The 15217-nt window shown below is 56.3% G+C and overlaps 7 protein-coding genes across 7 annotated transcripts; 4 read left to right on the plus strand and 3 right to left on the minus strand.

The window, feature by feature from the left end:
* Positions 1 to 628: 628 nt before the first annotated feature.
* SPSK_03673 (uncharacterized protein) lies at positions 629 to 1140 on the plus strand (the record flags this gene model as incomplete). The annotated part of the gene is made up of 2 exons (XM_016730508.1): positions 629 to 695; positions 758 to 1140. 2 exons carry the CDS (start codon positions 629 to 631, stop codon positions 1138 to 1140), a joined length of 450 nt encoding a protein of 149 aa, XP_016585072.1.
* A 2-nt stretch (positions 1141 to 1142) lies between these two features.
* SPSK_03761 (uncharacterized protein) lies at positions 1143 to 1457 on the plus strand (the record flags this gene model as incomplete). The annotated part of the gene is made up of 1 exon (XM_016730595.1): positions 1143 to 1457. One exon carries the CDS (start codon positions 1143 to 1145, stop codon positions 1455 to 1457), a length of 315 nt encoding a protein of 104 aa, XP_016585073.1.
* Positions 1458 to 3654: 2197 nt separating this feature from the next.
* On the plus strand, positions 3655 to 5167 carry SPSK_03319 (WD repeat-containing protein 68; the record flags this gene model as incomplete). Its single annotated transcript, XM_016730157.1, has 2 exons — positions 3655 to 4513; positions 4593 to 5167. The coding sequence occupies 2 exons, from the start codon at positions 3655 to 3657 to the stop codon at positions 5165 to 5167; spliced, it is 1434 nt and encodes a 477-aa protein (XP_016585074.1).
* Positions 5168 to 5457: 290 nt separating this feature from the next.
* Positions 5458 to 6673, minus strand: SPSK_03424 (NADPH2:quinone reductase; the record flags this gene model as incomplete). Its single annotated transcript, XM_016730262.1, has 2 exons — positions 5458 to 6393; positions 6458 to 6673. The coding sequence occupies 2 exons, from the start codon at positions 6671 to 6673 to the stop codon at positions 5458 to 5460; spliced, it is 1152 nt and encodes a 383-aa protein (XP_016585075.1).
* Positions 6674 to 7599: 926 nt separating this feature from the next.
* Positions 7600 to 9289, minus strand: SPSK_03249 (pyruvate kinase; the record flags this gene model as incomplete). Its single annotated transcript, XM_016730089.1, has 2 exons — positions 7600 to 8767; positions 8874 to 9289. The coding sequence occupies 2 exons, from the start codon at positions 9287 to 9289 to the stop codon at positions 7600 to 7602; spliced, it is 1584 nt and encodes a 527-aa protein (XP_016585076.1).
* Positions 9290 to 11328: 2039 nt separating this feature from the next.
* SPSK_03729 (uncharacterized protein) lies at positions 11329 to 11709 on the plus strand (the record flags this gene model as incomplete). The annotated part of the gene is made up of 2 exons (XM_016730563.1): positions 11329 to 11462; positions 11565 to 11709. 2 exons carry the CDS (start codon positions 11329 to 11331, stop codon positions 11707 to 11709), a joined length of 279 nt encoding a protein of 92 aa, XP_016585077.1.
* A 931-nt stretch (positions 11710 to 12640) lies between these two features.
* SPSK_03110 (uncharacterized protein) lies at positions 12641 to 14941 on the minus strand (the record flags this gene model as incomplete). The annotated part of the gene is made up of 1 exon (XM_016729951.1): positions 12641 to 14941. One exon carries the CDS (start codon positions 14939 to 14941, stop codon positions 12641 to 12643), a length of 2301 nt encoding a protein of 766 aa, XP_016585078.1.
* Positions 14942 to 15217: the final 276 nt, after the last annotated feature.

The raw sequence follows: 15217 nt of genomic DNA on the forward strand, positions 1-15217 counted from the left end.
CGGTGGCAACGATGATGCAGAGGAAAACATAAAAACTAAACAAAGCTCAAAAGTGGCGGCAGGGAGAGAAGAAAGTAGCTTGGGAAGAGAGACAAAATGGACCAATGTGGCCACAAAATGGATGAAATGAACAGGGCCGTGTCATCGACGGAAAGGGAAGACAAGGAGCGTCAATAAAGAAAACGGACGCGTCGCCTGATGAAAGCGTCGGCTCGTCCGCTGCTGTTGGCTGTCAGGTTCCTTTCAACGTTCTTTTCCGTGGCTGGCTTTTCGCTGTTCGGTTGCGTTTGTTTCCTCGAATATGAGGTTGCTTCAAAGGCCTGGCCCGCAGCAGGAGCAGACTTTGGCGCGCCCTGCTCGCCTTCCCAGGGACGCTAGCGTAGCTGTTGGTTGCTCCTGCCTCTCGGCTTCGACGAGCGCGGCGCGGCATTAACGTTCTGCCGGGGCATCCGCTAGCCAATTAGAGTGGGTCCGTCGCCAACGAGGAGCTGGCCTATGCATAACTAAGCACAGTTGAAATTTTGCAGCGGCGTTCGGCTCCCAATAGGTGCACCGGTCCGGTGCAAATAAAATTTATTACCTAATATGAAATACGGCTTCTGATTGGCCAGGGACCGGTGCAAATAAAATGCCTTACATAATCGTTTTCATCGCCAACATCATCGCCAACATTATCGCCAAAAGCATCGCCAAAAGTAAATAAAACGTAGTATAAATCACCAAATAAATTATGTGCACCTCGACTACCCTAATCCAGCGGCTGAAACCTCTCACGAAGGCTCTGTAGCCTTGCATCTACTCGCTCCGCATGTGCCATTGCAGCCTGCACCTCCGCTTGAGCCTCTGCGGCGGCGGCCCGCGCAGCTCGTCCAAAACGAGTCCTCCGAGCACGCGGTGTACGGGCCGTCGATGTACGGGAGGTCCGTGTACGCCGCCGGTGCCGTGGTGCACCGCTCTCCGCCTCCGCCCAAGCCGCCCTCTCCTCCTCATCCGCCTCCTCCTGCTCCTGCCATGCCACCTGTGTTAAATACCGCTCCGTTATTTCATCCTGGGTTACCACCGCGATATCGGGAAAAGGCTCTACCGCTGCGTGAGCCGCTGCCTCCGCTCGCGCCACCGTCTCTGCCTCGGCGGCGGTAATAATGGTTATTACCGCCGCCGCCGTCTCCGCCGCCGTCTCCGCCGCCGTCTCCGCCGTTGTCTCCGTTGCCTGTGTTCTCCTTTGGGGGCAATGCCGTGATATTCTTGTGTGTCCCACGGCGCCGCACGCCGTACATTTCGACGGAGCTTTTCGCCGGGCCCGGGCCGTTGTCTCTACCGCTTCAAATGCGCTAGGCTCTCGTCTTGTGCTTGATTGTGGTATCCGTGATGCCGAAAAGGTGGATATTCGTTGTCGTGGTTCTAAAATAACACGGCTTGGCTCCGTACGGGGCCGGCGGAGGTGCCAGTGGGCATGAAAGTCTGTCAAATGTAATACTTGATTATTAGTGATCATCTCTTGAATTTTATGAACGCAAACGAGGCCAAAAGACGCCGAAAAAGAGCCATGACAAGAAGGAAGAGGCTCTCCTTCAGCCTCCTTCTGTCGAATTAATCTCTTTTGTTCATGAACTTTACGTAAAGCTTCATGAGAGACCCAGCCCCGTACGGCATTATAAAATGACCCAGACAGTTCAATAGGTAGCCTGATTTGCTGTTGCGCCTGCGTTGCCTGTAACCCGGTAATTTGATTAACCACGACTCGTTTAATGGCCTACCAAGTATCAAAAAGATCCTTTTGTGAGCTGTGAAGGTAACTCTTTAAAAGAGCATGAATACCTTCAACCCGTGATGTCACGACATTACCAAAGTGACGATGTTGGTCTACCCAGGCCTTCACAAGCTTAGTCTTATATATAAGCCAAGTATTAAAGATATAATCAACTTCGATGGGTTGCCGTGATGCGTACTCTCTTCGGAAGTCTGTTACACGTTGTTGATAGGTGTTTTCGTCTGGTGACTGGATTATTTGATGCCAAAAATTATAGAAACGAAGCCAGGATTCATCATCGTCAAAAGCGGGCTGACAATACCGTAACACCGCTTTATTCGCATGCCAAAGGCAAAGAAGGTGTGTCGATGTTGAAAAGGTCTCTTCAACAGCATTTATACATGCCAAACAACAGTCTGTTAATATAACAGAAGGGAGCTGTATATTATGAATAATAAACATCTCGTTTATTTGGCCTAACACCCAAGAATAGTCAACCTCTGTCTCTCCAGATAAAAAAGCAAAAGCAATACAAAAAGACCGCTGGCACGCATCAACACCGATTATTTCTAATAACGGCATCTTATACCTATTCGTCTTATATGTACAGTCTAATAAAAGAGTGTGTGGATAAAACCTAGTATAATCTAGAGAGTCTGGGTGAGCGAATAAGACAGCAGAGACGTGATCCTCTGAATCTACCATTATACGGCTCCAAAAACCGTCATTTTGAAGCCCAGTCACAAACGCATGTGTAGGGCTAAGGCCTTGGTAACTTTGCCGCCTTATTTCAACAATCTGGTTATAGATATCTTGTCGAGTGGCTAACGTCTGATGTGTGCTTCGAAGTAACGATTGAATCTCTTTCGGGGCCAGTCCTGCATCGACATAACTTGAAATAACGGCTCTTTCAGACGTAGAGATCGCACGGTGGGCAGGGTGCGCCAGAGGGGCTGTAGAAAGGTCATGGTTATGAATAGAGTACTGTTGATCTCGGTGTTTCAATACCCATGTGCCATTAACAGACTCTTTCGCTAGAACCGAGTATTGACAGCCAGTCCGCCTAGACGTGGTCTTCCGTTGCCGTGCTCTTGTTAGGTCTGGAGGAGGGCCAAATCGATCACAGCTATACGTCACGATGGTCCTGTTTGACTTCTCTTTTCTTGACCGTCCTGTAACAAAGGCACAGCCATGCAGCGCCGCCCACGCGTTGATTGACCGGAGTAGGGCTTCTCGTGACTCGTAGACGGCTTCTGGAGGTAGGGCAGGAGGTCGGTCGGGCGGTAGGGAGGCCATTTCGTTGGTGCGTATAATGTTCGTGATGTTTTGAAAAGGCTTCAAAATAATTCAGGAGATGTTTTGCGATTACATAACCAATTTTATTTGCACCGGTCCCTGGCCAATCAGAAGCCGTATTTCATATTAGGTAATAAATTTTATTTGCACCGGACCGGTGCACCTATTGGGAGCCGCGGCGTTCGGCTCTGTTACATAATCACGCCAAGATGCGAATGCCATGCCAGTTGCCAGCAACTGTTCCCTGTAATAACTACCCCACCAAAATAGGAAAGCTTCCTGGTTGACAAAGTGTCGGGCGGCTGCCAGTGAACTGAGTCGACGTCGCATCTTGCGTCTCCACGAACGTATTTTCAGCGACTTGCGACGACCGCGGCAGCCATACTGCGGACTTTGTCGACCGGCTGCTTCTGTTGGGCCACGGGCCAGAGCCCCCCATTCCGGCGACGGACGTTGGCGACGTTTTGATTTAACTCGGGACATTCTTTTGTCAGCATTTTCTCGACGACCATTGCTACGAAACAGCCGTTTGCCATATTCTCGATTCTGGTCGCCATCTTGGCACCTTTTCCCTTCTCTCCTCCCCCCCCCCCCTCACAGCCGCCACGATGAACGCGTCCGTTCCCAACGTGCTGCGGCCGGGCGGCTCCCGCAACACGCCGCTCGGTCTCGCAGACATTCGGCCGCGCGCCGACTCGAGCCTGTCGGACGGGTTTCCTGGTGGCTATGACCAGGCCAACGCCCAGCCGGGCAGCAGCAACTACCTGGCACCGTGGGCGCTGTATGCATTCGACTGGTGCAAGTGGCCATCGACGGGCAACGGCGCCGGCAAGCTGGCCATTGGCAGCTACCTCGAGGACGGGCACAACTTTATCCAGATCCTGGACACGCATGTCAGCCAGGCGCCGGCCGAGTCGTACCAGCCAGGCACGTCCAAGTACCAGCTGGAATTCACCAAGGTGGCCGAGGCCACGCACACGTATCCCGTGACGCGGCTGCTCTGGGAGCCGCCGTCTTCGCAGAAACAGTCCACCGACCTGTTGGCGACGTCGGGCGACCACCTGCGGCTGTGGTCGCTGCCCTCGGACACGCCGACGTCGGCGACCAGCAGCACGATTGGGCGGCGGGACGCGGGCACCACCAAGCTGACGCCGCTGGCGCTGCTGTCCAACTCCAAGACACCCGATCACACGGCGCCGCTGACGTCGCTGGACTGGAACACGGTGTCGCCGAGCCTGATTATCACGTCGAGCATTGATACGACGTGCACCATCTGGGACATTCCGTCGCTCACCGCCAAGACGCAGCTGATTGCGCACGACAAGGAGGTGTACGACGTGCGCTTCTGCGCCGGCAGCATGGACGTGTTTGTCAGCTGCGGCCAGGACGGCAGCGTGCGTATGTTTGACTTGCGTAGTCTGGAGCACAGTACTATCATCTACGAGCCCACAGGCAAGGATGACCGCGGTAGGTGACTTGCCGTCTTATGTTGTCTGGTCACGGTTTTTTTTTTTTTTTTTTTTTGTGCTAACTACGTCGACACCAGATGCCCAAGGCGGTAGGATAAGTCCGACACTCGCCCAGCAGACCATGTCCAACCCGCCGCCGCTGCTGCGCCTGGCCACCTCGCCCCACGACACCCATCTGCTCGCCACGTTCGCCCAAGACTCGGACGTCATTCGCATCCTGGACGTCCGGCAACCTGGCCAGGCCCTGCTCGAGCTGCGCGGCCACGGCGGCTCGGTCAACTGCGTCGAGTGGTCGCCGCACCGTCGCGGGACGCTGGCGTCTGGCGGCGACGACTGCCAGGTGCTCATCTGGGACTTGCTGACCAACAACAGCTCGTTGCTGGCCGGCAGCAGCCTGGGCACCGGGGGCGGCAGCGGCGGCGGCAGCGGCACCATCAGCAGCAACAGCGGCGCCCCCGGTGCTCCTGGGAGCGGTGCGGCGCCGCCTGCGAACGGCGCGACTCCGGCGGAAAACGCGCGGGCACCCGTGGCGGCATGGCAGTGCGACTATGAGGTCGGCAACCTGGGCTGGGTCCCGCGGCTGGCCAACAGTGACGCCGGCGAGTGGCTGGGCGTGAGTGGCGGACGGGGTATCTGGGGTGTGCGTTTCTAAGAGGTCGGACGGCCGAACGTTTTGCATGTACGCGGCAAAAAGGGGTGCGGGCGTTGTATAAGCGCAGCCCGCAATGGGTACCTCGGCGCGTACTTTGTCTTTCCCGCCATTTTCTTTCCCTTTTTTTGTTTTATTCTTAGATCAGAGCCTCTGTGATTTTTTTTTTCTGCCTGAACAACACTTTAAAAGCTGAGAACGGTCGTCAGCGTAGATGTGCATTGTTGTTATCCATGTGCAGTTACATATGTGTACATATAGAGGACGCCAGTGCAAAGGCTACCTGCACCAGCCTACAGTTTCGACGTGCCCGAGTCCTTGTCGTCCACGCCGTCCACATCGACAATGGCCTTGCCCCAGACGCGCCTGTTGGCAATGTCCTGCAGCGCATCCGCCACCGCGCCCAGCCCCCGATACGGCCGATCATAGACCACCGGCTGGATCGTCCCCGCGGCAATGATACCTTCCAGGCCGCGCCAGATCTGCTGGTTCTCGTCTGGGTCCCGCCGCAGCGACTCGCCGTACCGGTAGCCGACGATCGTCGCCTGCTTGAGGAGGACGCGGTTCATGGCCACCTGCTCGAGCGTCGTATCGTCGCGCGCCGCAAATCCCACCACCAACACGCGGCCCCGGTGCGCCAGACACTTGAGACTCTCGCTCACGAGACCGACCGAGTCAAAGACCACGTCGACCCCGCGAGCATCGGGCGTCGCGTCCAGCACACGCGCCCACCACGGCTTGCCCGACGCCGTGTCGGACGTATCAATGACCACGTCGGCGCCACAGCGCTGTGCCACGGTACACTTTTCCGGGCTCGATGCGACGGCAATGACGCGGCAGCGGCCATAGCCGCCATTGGCGGGGACAGCGCGCGCGGCAATCTGGACGGCCATGCAGCCCAAGCCACCGGCGGCGCCGAGCACGAGCACCGTCTCGCCGGCATGCAGCTGGGCGCGCATCACCAGGGCGCCGTAGGACACCGGAAGTGTGGCAGCCATGCCCGCGGCGGCGGCGTAGCTCCAGCCGTGCGGGATCGCGCTGAGTGCAGAGGCAGGGACGGCGATCTGCTCTGCGTAGGCGCCGAGGGACGAGCCGAAGACGCGGTCGCCGAGCTGGAAGGCCGCGCCAGGGCCGGTGCGCGGCGCATACATGACGATGCCGGCGAACTCGAGGCCAAGGGTGAACGGCGGCGTAACATGGCGGCGGTTATTTTGGTGCTTCCCACGGGCCTAGAGGGGAGACAGTGTCAGGTTTGCTGAGGAACCATAGGAGCTGAACAAGACGGGAGCCTACATAGAGAGTGTCGACAAAGTTGACGCCAGCGGCTTTCACCTGCACGACCACCTCGTCCTCTTTGGGCACAGGCGGCGCTACGTCGGAGACGGTGACGTCACCGAGGTTCTCAACTGTTAGACGGAAGACTACAAGACAGGGAGAGCTCTCTGGGGCAACGACGGTATCAACTGGCTCACGGACTTTGAGAAATTCGCGGATCTGGACCGCCTTCATGGTTGCTGTCGTGTGTTGGTCATGGGCGTCATCGTTGTCGGAAGGAATAAAATTCAATAATAAGGAAAGTAACTAAACAGGATCAGAGCCGAAGAGGGACAAGTCAACGGCCACGCGACAAAGGATGTTGACTTTCCGCGGTCGTGGAGTTCGACGTCAGGAAGCTCGGCTATTAATTTCCTCCCCACACATGGCGCAGGGCCCAAGTCACTAACACGGCGACCATCACCGGCTATTCGCGCTACTGACACGCTGTAATACATCGTATCAAAGCGAAATCGCCATGATTCTGCCCACCGCTTTGCATAGCACAAAGACGACTACAGAACACTTACAACAACTTTTCAATTTTGCGCATCTCATATCTAGTCTAAAGGACGGGATCGGTAAGCATGCAAAGAGGCCACGGCGCACACATATATGTATCGCCCGTGGGATGGGCCAGCCTGACTGGACGTGTCGTCCGACAGCAGCGGCAAGGGTTTTTTATGGGTTGTGTTTTGAATAAGAGGTAAACGAAATGCCGGCAGGACATAAGAACATGGGAAACAAGCCAGCACAAAACAGGAAAATAGGAAAATAGGAACAAATGCAAGCCTTTCATCCCACCTCTTGACCCACGCGAGATACCAAACAGAAAATGGCACTTCAAACATGTCAACAGCTTGACGGCATGACAGCATGACAACATAAAAGCCCCGACAATGACAAGGCGAAGGGCACGGCACCATGGCAGCCGCCAGTCGGACATTGGACCGACAATCGGTGTTCGACACGCGATGGAGTGGAAAGGCAACGGCAGTGGCTCGAGAGGCTCGAGCCATGGTGTACACCCTGTCAGGAAAGCACGATGAGGACGGTTCCAGGCGCATTCTCACCGCGGCACATCCCATCAGTGTCTTTCCCATCCGATGTTGATGTTACCTTCACTCCTGGCCAATGCCGAGGTGCTCAACGTCGGCCTTGACGATGCGCAGCGTGTTGGTGTTGCCGACACCGCCCTTCCAGCCCTGCACAACGACCACAGTGTCGCCCTTGGTCAGGACGTTGAGCTCAATGGCACGCTGCACGCCCCACTTGATGCGGCGGTCCACGTCCTCCTGCCAGTTGACCTCCTTGAAGTCAGGCTTGGCCTCCGGGAAGTAGAACGGGTACACACCGCGGTACAGATGGCTGTACCGGGACGCAGACGGCTGGCGCGTCACCATGAAGATGGGGCACACGGGGCGGAACTTGGACAGCAGGCGTGCAGAGTCGCCCGACGTCGACAGAACGATAATGCCGCCGGCGTTCAGGTCCAGCGACGCCCGAACCGCGGCCATGGCGCACGACTCGGCAATGCTGACAGGGCGCTTGACAATCTGGCACAGCTCCTCAAAGTGGCTGACGTACGGGATCGTGTTCTCGGCCTTGAGGCAGGTGTCGCTCATCTCGCGCACCGCCTCCTGGGGGTAGCTGCCCTTGGCCGTCTCACCCGACAGCATGACACAGTCGGCACCGTCCGTGACGGCGTTGCCGACGTCGCTGATCTCGGCGCGCGTCGGGCGGGGGTTCTTGATCATCGACTCCAGCATCTGCGTGGCGCAGATGACAGGCTTGCCGGCCATGTTGCACATGGCGATCAGCTTCTTCTGGGCCGCGAACACCTCGGCGGCGGGGATCTCGATACCCAGGTCACCACGGGCCACCATGACGCCGTCGGTCTCGGCCAGAATCTCGGGGAAGTTGTTCAAGCCCTGGCGGTTCTCGATCTTGGCAATGATCTGGATGTGCTTGCCATCGGGGCCAAGGACCTCGCGGATGTCCTTGATGTCCTGGGCGCGGCGAATAAACGACGCAAACACCATGTCGACGTTGTTCTTCACACCAAACCGCAGATCGTTCTTGTCCTTCTCGGACAGCGCCGGCAGGTCTACATCGGTGTTGGGCAGGTTGACACCCTTCTTGGACGAGATGAAGCCGTTGTTGCGCGCCTTGACCTTGATGGTCTTGTCGTCCACAACCTCCAGCACGTCAAAGGCCAGGACACCGTCGTCCACGTAGATCCTGCGGCCGGGCTTGACGACCTTGGTGATGTTCTTGTAGTCGACGTACCTGTATATTGTGGAGGGTGGGGGTCAGCCAGAGAACTGGTGGGGGTGCGTGACAAAATCGGACGAAGCTGGCGGGGAGGTCCCGCAAGCAGGAATGCATAGCTTACATGTTGGCCGTGTCACAGGCAGTGGCGTACTTGTCATCGGTGGTGAAGTTCATGACAGTGCCGGCGCTCAGTGGGAGGTCCTCGTCGTTCTTGGTGTTGCCAGTGCGGATCTCAGGACCCTTGGTGTCGAGGGCGATAGCAATCTGGCGGCCGGGCTGGCTGGCCTCGGCGGCGCGGGCATTGTCGATGACCGACTGGTGGTACTCGTAGCTGCCGTGAGAGAAGTTCATGCGAACGACGTTCAGGCCGGCCGAGCGCAGGCCGTTGATGGCCTCGACGGAGTTGGTCTTGGGGCCAATCGTGCAGATGATGGACGTCCGGCGGTAGTTCTTCTCAGGCTTGGCATCGGTGTTCAGACTGGCGAGCCAGTCAATGCGGCCGCCAAGCGACAGGTGGTCAAGAGCGCTGGCAACCATGGTTATGTTGGGCGCTTTGAACGGAGCGGAAAAGGGTGTTGATCTTGGTTTGGAAGACGAGAAAAAGGGCAGCGAAAAGAGGCACGACACAGTGGAAAGAGCGTCTTGCCGATTGCTTTTCTATTGGAAAGGGGGAGAGCTTTTGTCAGTCGTTGAACTGCGCAGGACAGGAACAATTGGGACGAATTTTTTTGCTGAGCTTTTTTTACCTTTTTTTCCTTCGTAATTAAGACGACGGCGGAGGGGTCAGCTACTCGCCAAGATCCACACCGCTGCAAGTAGCTAGTTTAGTTACGGGAAGCTGCGTCAAGCAACAAAAGGCCGTTTGGGGTGGGGGGAATTGGAGAATCACAGAATGCTGTTTGAGTTTGGAATAGGAGGCGGGAAAGGAAGATGAAGCAAAAGAGGGAGAAGTGAGGGAAGAAAAGCAGGAGATGCGAAACACGAGGAAAACTAGAATTGAGACAAGGCAGGAAGGCAATTGCCTGTTCAGTAGAGGGATAAAAAAAGCATTGGGGAAAGTGCCTCAAGTTGCAGTGCAATCGCTCTGTCGCACCTTCCCCATCGCTCAATCCCTCGTTGTTGCTATTTCCCCATTCGGTGATTCGCCAGCCCTGCACCGAATTTCTTTTGCACGACGTCCGTGGTCCACAGATTGCAACGGAGCTGTTCACCGTCGCTCCTTCCTCGTCCCGCTCATGATGACAGCCACTCAGCTGTCTTGCTTCACGACACTTGTTCGTTCTTGCCCTGCCAACTGGCTGTTGCCGGGCTCCAGGACTCATGGAGGGAAGGTCCGACCAGCCGCATTTGTTCTGCTGTGTCTCGCTCGCGGCCACTTTTTTGTCTGGGCACTTGCCTCTGAAACCCGTCTTAGGCTTGATAAACAACGGTCCAAGGCGGCGTGGGCCGTTCGCGCCTGCAAAACACGCAGCAACGATTGGACAAATGGCAGGAGCTCGCTGGAAAACGCGGCGAAAATAATAACCCCTCAGTGCCGGCCGCACCTAATCAGGCAAGGCGTGATGGCCAGCGCCTCAATGGTTAGGACCTTTAGCAGTGTGTAACGCGCGATACGATTTGGGTAAGAGCGAGCGCTTGCCAGTCCTCAAAGGTGACTTGTTGAAAAGCACACAAAAGACGCTGAACAGCGCTGCGACCTCTCTTTGAGAAACCAATGTGGAGCATCCGCGAGACACCAACTGTGCACTTAAAACTAACGGTTAGAGTGGTTGGCCTGGTATGAGGGGCATTCTGATAAGACAGGAGGCCAAGGGGAGATAAGGGGGATTGATCAGGAACCAACCTGTTATCGTCGTATCGTCACGTGATACTGCGCCACAGCTCATCGGTCACCGCCACCTTCCCTCCTCAGCCTTTTCTTCGGTTCGGCCACTGTAGGAATGTCTCGTGCCAGTCGGGATAATAGTGGCTGCCTTCCCCTCCTTGGGTTCGCTGCCCGTTCCGATCTCTCCATCCTGCATCGCTCTTCCCCGATCTAAAGCAAGACGCACGCGTACGACTCACCTTTCTTGACCGACAATAGAAGAGGCAGAAAAAAGACAAATCGAGAAGGAACGCACAATCTCCGAAAAGGAAGTAACGCTCGGTATCGCCAATTTGCGAAATCTCCAATCACCAGACAAACCGAAAATACAAATCCTTGTGATCGCACGAGCAACCGCCTCAACTCGCTTGACCGACCTGTTTTCGAATTTTCGAATTTTTGTCCACTCGCCCACCTGCAAAGATGGTGAGTTCCCACACCATGCTGCTGTCGACCCTTTCTTTTTCCTCTTTTTGGCAGATAAGGCAAAGCGCGGATTTGTGTTTCGGCTCTTCCGCCTTTTTGTTTTTTGCTCTGCCGTTCCCGTGTCCGAAAGAGACGTCAAGAAAGCTTGCCTGGAACCTTTTTGCGGTCCTCTCGGGTTCTTCTTCTCTCTCACACTTCTCTTTTCTAGCTCCTCGACTTGCTGACGTTTGGTTTGTGGTCAAAGTTTGGCCGCCTCACCCACTACGCATTCGATGCGGTTCTCAGTATGTTTTGGTCCCGGGTCCGCCCCAGAACCCCAGAGGGAGGAGAGACAAAGCAAAGAAGGCGAGTGGACAGAGTGCTTACCATTTTGACAGTTTCTGCCTTCCTGGCCGGCATGAAGCGCTCGACCGGCTTGACGTAAGCGAAGCGACGACAACTTCCCCTTTTCCGTTTTGCGAAGATCCGTCGAGATCACAGTTGACTAACTTGTGTCCCTCGTCTTTCTGGGGGTCGCACTAGGCCCAGTATCAAGACGGACAAGATTGCTGGCGACAACAAGGAGATGAACAAGTGGATCAACAAGTACCTGGGCGTCGGTGAATGGGTCATGGACCAGTCCGTGGCACTGGCCGGTTCGAGCAGCTGGTTCGAGCGGACACGGTAGATGTCCTTGAGACACATCGTGGGTGGTGGTGGTGCCGGACCTCCGATGACAGATAAAAAAGAACGAACCAAACGACGATAACGATGGAATGCTGGAATGCTTTCTGATGCTCCCTTTTTTTGTACTTCTTCGCCAGGGTTATGTCTGCATTTTTGTTTCCCTTGCTCCTGCATACCGTTTTCTTTCTCTTCTCTCTTCTCTCTATTGAAATTTCCTGGTCGGTTTCGTGTGCCCGTCGTGGCCGGTGTGTTTTATCCCGTCACGGGACTTCCATTCGTCTCTGCTCATACCTTACTTTTTTGACCGAAGCCGCGTGGCCGTGGTTTTCCAATCCCCTCGAATTCTATTTTTTGTTCTCCGTGTATAGGAACTGTGACAATATATTGAAAGCGTAGCGGTTAATGACAACTCTTTCGAAATATATGAAATGTGTGCCTCTTGTGTTCGAAAGAGCTTGGGTGGACACTGATCTTGAAGAAGGCGACAATGTCGTGTGCAACAACGACAAATTAGAGCGGGAAATGCGCATGAGATGAAGAACGAGTGCAGGAATGTTGTTTTCGTCGGGCAGATGGCAAGTGGGTGTGTCATTTGTGGGCGCGTTGCCTTTACCGAGCAGCAGCCGGCGCTGGACCCTTTTTTGTTCTTTTTTGTCACCGTTACTTTCACATGTAAGTCGGCACTAGACACAAAATCCACTGCGGAGTATGACAACGAATCGTCTCAATTTTGCTGATAAGCATTAGTATAGCGAGCCGACTCAACGGCCTCCAACAGTTCTCATTAAAATAAGTATATACCATAATTCCGCTATGAAATCCAAAGATGCCATCCAATGAAGAAATACAAGTCCAAAACTCCATTCCAAATGGTCACAATAATAGACAGTTCATCCTACAAATAAAGCTCGGGATATACCGTCCTGCGACCGCTATGGCTCGTTATCATCGTCTGGGTGCTGTTCTGATAGAAACTCGGGTGGAATCTCGTTCTCGCTGCTATCATCCTTGTCGTTGTGGCGGCTCTGGCTTCCGTTCGCGCTGCTCGATTCTTCGTCATGATCTTGCCCATGCTCTTCCGTAATGAGCAGCCCCGGCGGAACATCGTTGTCGTCGCTCTCCGACGCCGTATGGTAGCCGTCGCGATCATCGCCACCTCTTGCTGCCACAGCCGATCCATCGCTTACAGAGCGGGCCAGCCGGGGCGTAGCCGAGCTGTCCTCGAGGCCGTCCAGGACAAACCCCGGTGGCGTTGCTGACTTTGTCGTGCTCGGCCCAAGAGTGGCAATGAGCTGGCTGTTGTCGGTGCTGGTCCGGTGGTCACCATCATCCTCATCGTCTTCAATATCAAGGCCAGCATCGCGCAGCGACTGTCGCAGCAGATTCCGCGCCTCCTGAAAGGCCTCAAGCTCAGCCCCAATCGCGCAGATGAGTAGATTCCAGCCCTTGTGCTCAGCTTTCTCCACATGGCCACGCAGGCCCTTGATCACCGTCGCCATTGTCTGCAGCTGTGTTCGCATGCGCTCTTCCGGTGTCGGCGTTCTTGTCTTGCCCTTATTGGCGCCAACGTCATCCTCGTCTATGTCGCTCGCCATTTCCCGGCGCAGATTGGCCTCAAAGTCGGACACGAGCCGGACAGCGTCTTGCCAGACTGCGCCACCTTCGTCGAGAGCAGCACGTTCCGACTCGACCTCGGCCTTGCGTCGCCCCAGAAGCCGGACCTCATTCTCCCACCAAAACCGTGCCATTTCGGCTGTGCGTCTCTCGGGGAGAAGGCGTAGGAATTCCAATCCGGCAGATGCATCGATGTCTTCGTTGGTGTCGCCGTCGCCAAGCACATTGTCTCGCTCCTCTAGCCGGATACCGCCCTCTTGCGGGCGTTCGCTGTTCCCAGCATGTGCACCCAACGCGTCGATGTCGAGCGGTTGGATGGGCGGCCGGCGCAGCACTGCCGTCAGCTGTGCGTCCACGTCCTTGAGCGCACCGCGGTAGCCGCTGAGCCCGGACTCACGCTGGTTCACAGCGTCCTCAATGCGTCCCTCCAATGTTCTCTTGCGCTGCCGCAGCATGGTCAGCTGGTCCTCGAGCTCAGTGATCTGTTGGGTGGTGCTGGCATGTGCACTGCGCAAGGTGGCAAGCTCGCGCGTCAATGGCTCGGCGTCATCCGTCTCCAAGAACTGCAGCTCGCGTGCAATGTCGCTGCGGCGACTCGCTAGGCGCCGCAGATGGGCCAGAGCGCGCTTCCGTGCTTGCAGCGCCATCGTAAGCGACTCATCCTCTTCCGCCTTGAGGTCGGCCAGCAGCGAGATGCTGCGGGCGAGCCCTGCGCGCGCAGCCCGCAGGCCCAGCTTGCGTGGCTTGGGCTGGCGAACCGGTATGACGGCACCGGTCGGCGCGGCACGCTCGGTGGGCAGGCGGAGGGACCGGCCGGCAATGGACTCTGCAGTAGGCGTGTTGCTTCTGGTATTGCTTCTGCTGCCTCTGCTACGTCCTCCACCGCCGCTTGAAGGGTCAGGGCTGGGACTCGGGTTCAGCGGTCCGCGGCCCAGTCCCGCCGACAGACCCGACGACTGGACGTCCAAGAAGTGCTGTATCTCTTTTTGGAGGGCACGCTCGCGGCGCTGCAGTATTGTCCATGTAGAGTCGCCGTCAAATTGCGTGCCATCACGTCTGCGCATCCTATTCCCGGCTGCCGTTTGTCGAGGTTCCAAGAGGACCGTGCTTGTTGGAAGCCGAATGGAAGACGCCGCTGTGGCGGTCTCTGCGGCGAGATTGTTTCTGCTGTTGGCGCCACTGTGGCGCCGACCGTATTCAAGGGTGGACCCGCTGCTGCCTTCGACATCACGGAACATGAGAACGGATGTAGCAATGGGCGGCGGCGGACCCGCAAAGAGCGGGGGTTGCGTCGCCTGGCTGGCCGTTCGATCCTCGGCGTAGTCGTAGTCGCGCGGCCGGCGGGATGAAGCCCGCGATGAGGACGGCTGATCTCGGTAAGCATCCCGGTAGGCGAAAGCGACGGACGATGGGCCGGACTTGGCGGGGGGAGATTTGGGGAAGAAGTCGGGTGGTTCAGGATCAGATGCGGAGAAGAGGACAGACTGCGACGGGCGTGGTGAGAGCTGTTCGAGGTCGTACTCGCTTGGCTTGTGGCGCAGCGATTTTGTGTGCAGCGGAAGCACGGGCGAGTCGTCGCGGGAAAGCGAGAAGCGGGAGAGGAAAGACGAGTTCGCCATCTTGGTGTGCGAGTCGGCTTCAAGATAAAAGGTGTGGTCGGAAAAGGGACGCTGAAAATGAAATTGGTGATGTCAAGGTCGATTCTAAACAACACACTTGCATGGACGGGGGGGAGGAACAACAAGCACAGCGGCCGCCGTGTTGTGTCTGGAAATATGTTCTAAAACAACGCCATGCAATAGCAAATGTTGGGTGTCCGCAGAGTGTACGACATAGTATTGTTGTCGTTCATCCAGATGTGCTCAGATGATGCCGTTGCCTGATGCAGGTTGTCT

The sequence above is a fragment of the Sporothrix schenckii genome (assembly GCF_000961545.1).
Source record: "Sporothrix schenckii 1099-18 chromosome Unknown Cont47, whole genome shotgun sequence".
Taxonomy (NCBI): Eukaryota; Fungi; Ascomycota; class Sordariomycetes; order Ophiostomatales; family Ophiostomataceae; genus Sporothrix; species Sporothrix schenckii.